We start from the raw sequence: 9,912 nt of genomic DNA on the forward strand, positions 1-9,912 counted from the left end.
TTTATCCATCTCTAACTCTCAGAGCTAAATTAAAGCTGCAATCCGGCAAAGTTTACTGTCCTACCCGGGATTTGAAACCCTGAGTGTCCTGCATGGGAGACTCGGGTTCCGCTCTTCCAGGATGGAATCTCCGCTTGGCATGGGGTGGGGGCTGGGAGATGTTGCACAGGTATAACACCTACTAACCGGTAGGTGTTATACCAGGGTCTAAATTACCTCAGTGTAAGTGTATGGAGACCAAGCACTGCAGAAGTGCTAGTTACAGTATATTGTATTAATACAGTACTCTACCATACAGATTGGTTAAGATAACGTTTTATTCATTAAAGTAAGTTCCTGATTGCAGGTTTTACTCTGAGGATTTTTCTGTCTTAGTGTAGCTGCTGTAGCTGAAGCATGGGGTTTGGTCCCGGGTCAGCCTCTGGAAGGTGATGTTGTTGTTTCAAGCCTTAAAAAGAAGCAGCGTACATAGAGCGCCGTCCAATTATACCATGCCGTTTCGGGGACCTCTTTCTCAGCGGCATGTACAATTACCGGCACAGGGAAAGGAATGGAAAGTGAAAGAGACCCGAGTAGCGGATCCTGTAACACCAGCTATACAGGCAGGGTGACATATTGGAAGTGAGACAGCGGTCTGTTTCATAGTGTGCTTGATGAGGAACATCTGAACCGCTGCTTGTGTGTGTGTGTGTGTGTGTGTGTGTGTGTGTGTGTGTGTGTGTGTGTGTGTGTGTGTGTGTGTGTGCGCGCGCACACGTGCGTGCGTGCGTGTGTGTGTACGCCATAGTATGCATCTGTGCAGCAAATGCTAAGAATCCCCATTTTCCTTTCACATGTAGCTTAAGTGCTTGTTGGAGCACAATAAGTAACGTCCCCTGTTCTTTTTTCTTCCCCAAATCCTACATGTATGTGACGTGATGACAGGCCAGTGTCAGGAGAATTGTGGCAATTTAAAGATTTACAGAGTTTTGTTAAATCTAGATGTTTGTTCTGAAAGCAAATAAGCACGTAAGCACGCACATGAACAGACACACACGCACACACGCACGCACACACACACACACACACGCACACGCACACACACACACTGTATGCCTGCATGCACACTCTTCTATCTGTTCATCACAAAAAGGGGGGTGGGTGGGCGAGGGGTTAGTGAGTAAGGAGAGTCATGCCAGGACCTACAACAAGCTTGGTATGAAATGTCTACTTACATTTGCCTGAAGATGGAGCATTTGATTTACATGTTTAAAGCCCTGAGTATACAGGCCGTTGCCAAAGTCAATATAAGTGCCGCACTTGTTTTTCCCAAACGGTTTAGCGGGACATTAAACATTTTGACAAAATTATCTAACCAACTTGCCTCTAGTGCGGCACCCTCTGACCTCATAGCTAAATGTGTTTACCCTGGCTCAAATGGGCCATTTAGACTCCTTTTACTTTGTAAATACCAGTGTCATTTTTCTGAAGCTAATATTAAAATATGCCAGTTAAAATACATTTGGCGATCAGCGAGGCACGTGTGTGTGTGTGTGTGTGTGTGTGTGTGTGTGTGTGTGTGTGTGTGTGTGTGTGTGTGTGTGTGCGTGTGCGTGCGTGTGCGTGCGTGTGTGTGCGCGTGTGTGTAGTTAGTACTAGATGCTTGGGGCCTCTCTCACAGACGAGGCTGTTCAACCATGGCGGCCAGGGCTCATGGACAGATGGGTGGTAAATGTTGTCATTCACTGCCTCAGCCCGTATGCGGTTATATAATTGCAGAAGGGAGAGTCCACTGCGCCTTTTTCCTGCATATTGATATTAGAACCCCTCTGCAAATATTAGTCTGGGGTGGTTTGATACCTTGGCTATGATTGACACAGGCTAATTGAATTAGAGTGGCTGCAGAGACAGCACAGAGCTACATTAAGAGATACTGCTCTGAAGGGGGACATTCACGGGCCGTAACCCTGCACTGTCTTTCTTCCAGCCATTATCATTCTCCAACGATCCAGTAAACGAGTGTCAGTCTTCACCAGTCAAACAAAAACATTCCGTGCTATTCAGTCAGCTGGCCCACGGCAGTAAAAGTGGTTGGCCAGTCATTTTGTGGTCCTCAGTTAAAAAACATATATATAGCCTTCAATTACCTTCTCTATATAAACGATTAACCCAGATAAAGGTTTCAGGCAATTTCATAGTCAAAATTCCTAAATAAAGACGATGATTAAGGATGGCTCCTCCGTGTTTTGAGCGGCTATCTGTCCGGGACTTAGGGAGAGCTTCTAAGGGCCCCCAAAATAGCGCCGTACCCTGGCTGAGCTGTTCATGCTCGGGCCCGCGGGGGTTGGCTTAGCTTTAACCTTAGCTCCGCGGCCTGTCTCTCAAGCGTGGCTTTAGCTCGCTAACCAGAACCAGAAGTGTTCCCACCGACCCACGCCAAAGACACTCCTGCCATCCATCAGAGGGGCTTAATGGACGGCTATACAGACTGGAAGATGAGAGGGGTAGGGGTGGGTGTTTGCGGGGAGCAGATCGAGGGCCGGTGGAAGAGAGGGTCTGATCCCTGGTGGGACAGCACGGGCAGGTGAGGGAAGACGAACGAGGAGCGGCGCAGTAATGCTCATGAATCTTCAACCTTCAGCTCTCTTTCCATCTGCTCATCCATGTGCTCATACATAGAGCCAAAGCTTCAACCCTCCTCACACGACACTGATTACGTTCACCGGCTGTTGAATCCTCTGGTGTGAAACTCTGGTCACAGGTCCTTGCAGACATGTACTGATGACTTCCATGTCCATGTAGTACCTATTTGTGTTACAGGAATTCCAGTCATTTTGGCTGGACTGTTTGTGGCCTAAGGGCTGCATAAGGCCGTTCAGGTCGGAATGTCTACTGTTGATCCCTTTGTCTGCTGTAAGGGTTCTGAAGCCAAGCTTCAGTCATGAACTTCATCTGCTGAGTCGAATCACATTCCAAGAATTATCCAAACTTTCCCATAGTAGTCATATTCATTGAGTCATATCGTCTTAAATGTAAGTAAACTGAGTCAGAATGAATGGACTCTTTCCACTATACCACTGCCAGTGAGAAGAGAAAAAAACACATCTTCAGTGCGGTCCCCAACTACCTGTCAATCCGTTTAAAACTCTGCCTGTCATTGGCATAGCCTCACTGTTTCCACCTAGCTCTGTGTCCATGTATTAGGCAATGAGGTCCCCCCAACCACTTGACCCTTGAGTCTTTTCAAAACTCATCCTGTTGCTCCTAAACCCTTATCCTGACATCTCCCCCGACTCAATCCCCATGTATTAGAGGCCAAAGGTTAAACCACTTTCTCAAAGCAAAAAGTTATAGGGTTAAGGACAGGGTTAGGGACTGAAGTTGGGGGGAGGGGCGGGCAATGAAGGAGAGAGATGCAAAGGACGATCATAGAAGGAAAATACCAGGGGAGAGATTTACTGGACATATGAAAGATTCTCCTCATACCTTGAACCTGAGTAACTAGTAACATCTCTGAGAGTTAGAGAGAGAGAGAGAGAGAGAGAGAGAGAGAGAGAGAGAGAGAGAGAGAGAGAGAGAGAGGGAGGGAGGGAGGGGGCCGAGGCAGCTGGCAGTGATTAGCTTATGATTCACTTTAGCTGCACATAGAGGCTGCTTGTAAAAATATGAACAGTATAACTGTTTCCTGAGTTTGTGCTGACAGCAGCTCCCGGGGGAGTGCCGCTCTCTCCACAGAAACACATGGCCGCACGCTGGGCCCGTGCCAACCCATGGATTAGCCATGCTTGCTAATGGCTAGCTTGTCCGGTGCTGAGGTGAACATAAGGTGCTACACACATGACTCTCCTTGTAGATTCCTCCATTCCTCCAAGTCGTGTGTTCTACAAGCAACACGTAAATGTCCCTTCTCACAGATACATTAACTTGAAACAGTTCTGTCACGTTCAACACCAGAATGGTTGAAATACTGTCTGCTGTATAGAAAATAATTTACTTAATTATTCACTTTTTTTTCCTTTGAATTGTTATTATCATTTTTGTTATAGTCACTGTACAAGAAAAACTGAAAAATAAGAAAGGCTTGCCACTCTTTAACCACACCTTGTGTATCACATGGTTGCGTACCTGTGAAAGATCTATAAAAAAAAGAAATTTGGCCACTCGAATAAAGTACTATTAGGACCACCAGATGCAAATTCTTGTATTTTGTCCAAAATCTGTCTTCACCAACCACTCGGTGCTGTATGAAGGTACAGCCAACCACTGAGTGCTAGGTGGTAGGTCATACATGGAGCTACGCTCTCTCTCATTCGTGGACAGCTAAGTCATATAGCAGGCTCCATCCAGCCAGGCCAGAAATGAGCAGTCATCTGAGGGCTCTGCTCCCTCCAGCAACACTCTGTCATCACATTCGTATAGCGCTTAGCGCAAACCATATGCTTCCACAGCACAGCAGCACATAGTTACACAGCAGCAGTTTATGTGTTGGCATTCCTGATATGTAGTCATAAGAGAGTACTAAGTAGCTGTTGAATATCTGGGGAGGTGATTGGCCGGCTTGCTTTTAAAGACAGATCTGTTGGCTTTATCTGTAGGGATTTGGACCGAGTTGCTGTTTCGTTAAGTTAATGTGAAGTATACAGGCCTGACAGAAACGTGACATTTTCATTTTCTTGTTTACTTTCACTGAGGATTCAGGTGTTTGGTAACATATCATGTCAGATATATGGGATCTTGCTGTTTAGTTACATTTGTATATGTGAAAATGTTGAGCGAACTTTAATACGATTATTGTTGAATGCCTCGTATAATGTGCAGTGTGATTCAGCCAAGGGTTTGCGATTCCCTTGATGTTCATGCTTGTCTCTGAGTGAATAGTATCGTTGTTATTCTCAGATATCATTTTTATTCTTTGATGGATGACATCCAGATTGTAAAACATTGGAGTCGATATAATTATTCCTTTCCAAGGATTTGTAATGTTATAGACAACCTGCTCTCATATCCTTCAGTACAGAGCAAAACCCACTGCTTACTACTCAGTTCATTTGGTTGATTTTTTAAAGTAACCCAGCATTGGCCCATATTTCTAAATGTTGAAATTACCATCTGTTAGTTATAACCTTTGTTTTAAAAAGCAAATTAGCTGACATGCTTTTTTTTCTCTCCTCTCTGAAATGTGATTCACTCGACACAAAGTGTAACTCTTTGATGATTGGATGCAAAAGAAGGCAATGCAACAGACTCTATTTAACTGAGAAGCTGACACAATAGATCATTCTTGGAGATATACTGCATGCCGCAGCATCTGTAAAAATGAATTTTGTCACAGCTGGGTCCAATAGCGCAGACAAAGCCTCATTTATGTAATCAAGATCCAAAAACACGCTACAAGGAATCCTCAAGTTGTTGTTCTCTGGGCCATCAGAGTCCAGTAAACTCACAAACATGTCATGCTAATATCACTTCTTTAATAGTCATCAATGTAAACATGATGTGCTTTCGTCTCCTCGGGCCACAACGCATTGAATTTCTCGAATAGAGTGTGGGGGGTGGTTTCACTCGCCTGCATGCACTGGTGTTTGTTGACGTAGGATCATAATATGTGGTAGGAAGATGATTATGTGTGGGGAGCTGAAGTTTCCACAGTGCATACAACACACCGCTGGCCTGCATGTTCTGTGTAAGAACGCCGACTGCAAATCCGCCGGGTTTGCCAGATCGTGTGGTTAGTGGGTCCACTTTGATTGAGATGTCCCTGACTTAACATAAAGAGAATGATACCAATGTGTGAATGTGCCATAAATTCTACACTCGCAAACCAGTCTCTAAACGCTTCACTCAACTAAAGACCACCATCAAACAGCTTTTGTTGCTAAAACTGGGTGGAAACAATTAGTGTTTAAGTTTTTATAATATTTATTTTCAAAGCAGTAGGCGTAGGTCTGTTAGCATCCATTTTTGCTGTTGTTTAGGCAACTACATTGAATTTAGATGTCACCAGACATATCGGTTTGTGGAGATGTCTGATCACCTGGCAACGTGAGACTACTTGAATGCATACCCCCACTCATTCTTCTTCCCACTTTTGTTTCTTTATCCATCACAGATGAATGAATGTTTTATCTTTCTGACTTTTCTTTGCTAATTGTTCTCATCTCATTTGTCCTGTCCTCCAGGGTGACTGGGACTCCTCCTCCTCCTCTTCTGGAGAAGCATGTCCATCCTCAACACAAACCCTACTCTCACTACCACCACCATCAGACTGCCAATGAAGGTAACATCTCTTTTGTTACGTTTGTTTGTTTTACAGGAAAACCATGCACCCTCCAAAAATCTTCGTAGTTGTGGTGCAGGGGTAATGGCCCATTAGTTGACTTTGTAAAAAATTCAAGGCAAAATGATTCCCACACATAGAGGACCGAAACAATGACAAACAAGGCAGACTAAAGGTGTGCATAGTTGAGTTTGTGTTTCCACTCCCTCTGGTGGATAGATTTCTAGACAGCGTGACATACATACTGCATAGACCTACTGTACAGACAGACTAATTTCACACTTACGCTTCACGTGACTCGACTAATTAAAGACTATAAATGTGTGTGAGAGAGATATTGTATATCAAAAGGTATCTTTTAATATTTAACTTAAAGGGCCAACATCCAATATACACAGATTTTGCACACAAATCCAATTTTAATGAAGTTGAGGACATAATAAATTTGTTTCTCAGTTCTTTCCTGTTGTTCCAAAATAAAAATAAATCATTAAAAACACAGGAAAAACAAAACACACTCCAAAGTCAGATTTATTATGTCCCCAACTTCATTAAAATGGGATTTGGGGGAAAAAAAGGTGAAGTGCCCCTTTAAGCTCATCCAGAGGGACTTAAAAGAAGTAGCTGCACTGATATTATTCCAGCAATCCTACAATAATCATGTAAAAGGAAAGGCTTCAGGGAAGAAATTGACAAAAGTGTTAAGCCTTAAGAGTTGAGCTACTACCCTAACTGGAAGTGATGGATGCAAAACAGTTGATTCAGGGCTGACAGCTTTATAGAGACCATCCCATACCCAAGGTTGTAAGTTAAATTCCTGAAACAACCGAGACATTGGACCCCTACTCATCCAAATGCCAAAATGATATCTTCAAATGTAATATATACTGTATTGCAATTTATATATGTCATAAATGTAGATTACTTCTCATGTGACACTCGGATGTAAAACCTGCCTACCTTATGAATGGCAAGAATATTTTGAAGTGCTTGGTGTTCCATAAAACAAATGTCTCATTTACATGCATGAAGCACAAGTCCATGAACAACCCCCAGTGTCATTCTTCAAACCATCACCGGACCACCAGGCCCACATCAAAGGACGCAAGGAGAGGAAGTTGTCTCTCAAAACGTCGATGTTGCCCCGTGGCTCTGTCAGAGTGTTTTTTAGCACAGAGGAAGAGATTACAGGCAGAGCACGGAGACAGAGTGGGGAAAAACCGCACGCCGGAAGCCTTTTCCCTGCTCTGAATTAGGCCAACAAAACGCTGGCTCATGTAGTCAGCTGTCTCTCAGTGCCCTAACATGGCAGGCTCGGCTGTCACTCTCGAACCATTTCCTAATGCCTTAAACACTGTTTTCCCTGTTAAAGATCTACGCATGGACGTCTCTCAAACCACGCTGTGGTCGGGGAGTTGCGTAAAAGCGCTGCAGAAAGGGCTGCTTTCACATTATCGTGACTCCTGCGGTCGTCCCCGAGTACAAACAGGGGAGGGGGAGGGGGGGGGGGCAAATGCTACAAACTGCGGGACTGGCAGCATTGAGCCCAAGCACAAATACAGCATTGTCATAACGTTGAAACCCGCATAAAACCCTCAAAACCGGACAAGAGGGCCGCTGACCTTGGAAACACAATCGGCCATAGTTTCTGGTCCACAGTAAACCCCCGAGTGTTATTTAAACTCTGGGTGTATATACATCTCTCTGATTGAATTAACACTCAGGATTTGACAGTGTGGCACTCTGTCAAGTTTGATCTTTTACTTATTTTCTCCCCCCCACACTCCCGCCTCCTCATTACATCTCTGTCGTCTCTTAGACTACCAGGGCAGTTTTCAGAGCTGCTTCCATTTCGGAGACTCGTCCTCCTACAGAATGGAGCAGACGGTCAGTGGCGTCCATGTCCAAGCTGACGCCCACGCCTACACGTCCCATCAGCACAACGGCTTCCACATGTCCACTAGCAATGGTGGCTCCGCTGCTGGTGAGGCCAGATTATGCTGACATCCACTTCCACTTATTAGCATTATTGATAGGATACACAGCACCCAACCCACCAGCTTTGATTATATTAATCTCCAGTCTCTTCTGCTCCTATCAACCTTTCTCTTTTGTCACTGGGAATATTAAAGATGACAAATTGTAAAAAAAGAAATCAAGTGATAATAAAAAGGTGTACGACTTAATCCCAAGGTATTCTTTCATATGTCTGTACATTCATTGTGAAATACATTGTTTACTCTTCCATTTTGTGATGTATAGCCGCCTACAGTGCAACTTAAATCTTCATTATATTGTCCAATAACACTTTACGTTGCAGAATTTTAAACATGTTTATGTTGCATAAACATTTTGGATCATATCTCCTGATGCTGCTGTATTCGGTCTTCTTAAGGCTTCAGTTTGACCCAGGACCTCCAGGGGGGTGCAGGGTGCCAGTTCTCCTCCAGCCCAGAGGAAAGCATCTTCTTCCAGGTGGGCAGCTTCGAGCGCAGCCTGAGTCACATCTCGTCCGTCTACACTGAGACATGAAAGCGGGGCCGGAGCGGGGCTCACCTCTCTGGGCCTGACTCCATGCTTTGTTGTGCAGCTCCCTTGGGATGCATCTCAATACTCTTTGAGTCACTTACCTCTCCACCGAGTTCTCCTTTCCTGTGTTGATATTGATCTGTACTTGATGTTGATCAGGAAACAATGCAAGTCAAAGCAATTACGTGGGGGGGCCGTCTTATTTAAATTTGTAGGATAGTAACAGTCAGTATGTTTACATGCACACTAATAATTGGATTATAATCAGAGTGAGGAAATACTCCGGTTATTGCACCTTAACCGGGTTATTTTTGTCAGGTTAAGGTCAAATTCTGCCAAAAAAATACAACCCGATTAACAGACCTACATTTCTTGTTAGTCTTTGGATTTACTGTAGGATGTGTCTGAATTCTTTGTTTCGATGTATGCATCAAAGAGGTCACAAAGCAAACAAGAATTCACTTTTAACAATTGATGTATGATTGTTAATCGGGTTACTGTGAACCATGTAAACCCTTTAATCCAACCTTAATCTGGTTATTCAGTTATCGGGTTATAGTGTGCATATAAATGTACAAAATGAAAGGAATAAATATTAATTACCCCCCCCCCCATTGGTTATTCAAAGCTCCTCTTTTCATGTAGCATGTTATATTTAGCTGTGATAGACAGACGTCAATCACTCTCAAAGAAGCTAAATGAACTCATTTAAAATAAGATGTTCTTCCCCTCCTCTCTTTCTCTCATCTACATTATTCATTCTGTTTTAGACTGAAGTGTAGAAAAGATATATCATTTTGCAGTGTTTTATCAATGGAAAAAAAATACATGTTTGCATTCCTAAATGATGATGTTAGTTTCTTTTTTTTTCGATTTTCTATAAATATTTCTGGAGGAGGAGGCTCGTCACTGATGCAGTTGTATGGAGGCAAAACGTATCTATGTCATGTGTATAAAATGTACAGTTTGTTTAATGCATTTCAATGTTTGTCTCTTCCCGGTTTAAGAATTAAATGACTGAACTATTTATTGTGCAGTGCCTTTTTTCATTTCATGAAGTTGACCCTCTTTAACACTACTTACTCAACAACATTTCAAATTATCCACATTTATTGATAGCTGATAAG

General features: G+C 43.4%; 1 protein-coding gene across 1 annotated transcript in view; it reads left to right on the forward strand.

Moving 5' to 3' along the window:
- Positions 1–9,778, forward strand: part of glis1b (GLIS family zinc finger 1b) — a 105,519-nt gene extending 95,741 nt beyond the window's left edge. Inside the window, exons 9-11 of the mRNA XM_080430564.1 lie at positions 6,159–6,256; positions 8,076–8,240; positions 8,652–9,778. Coding sequence (XP_080286690.1) covers positions 6,159–6,256; positions 8,076–8,240; positions 8,652–8,788 — 400 coding nt within the window. The 3' untranslated portion in view covers positions 8,789–9,778. The remainder of the gene's footprint in view (positions 1–6,158; positions 6,257–8,075; positions 8,241–8,651) is intronic.
- The last annotated feature ends 134 nt before the right edge of the window (positions 9,779–9,912 follow it).

This window comes from Gymnoscopelus braueri (genome assembly GCF_963280865.1).
Source record: "Gymnoscopelus braueri genome assembly, chromosome: 6".
In the NCBI taxonomy this organism is placed as follows: domain Eukaryota; kingdom Metazoa; phylum Chordata; class Actinopteri; order Myctophiformes; family Myctophidae; genus Gymnoscopelus; species Gymnoscopelus braueri.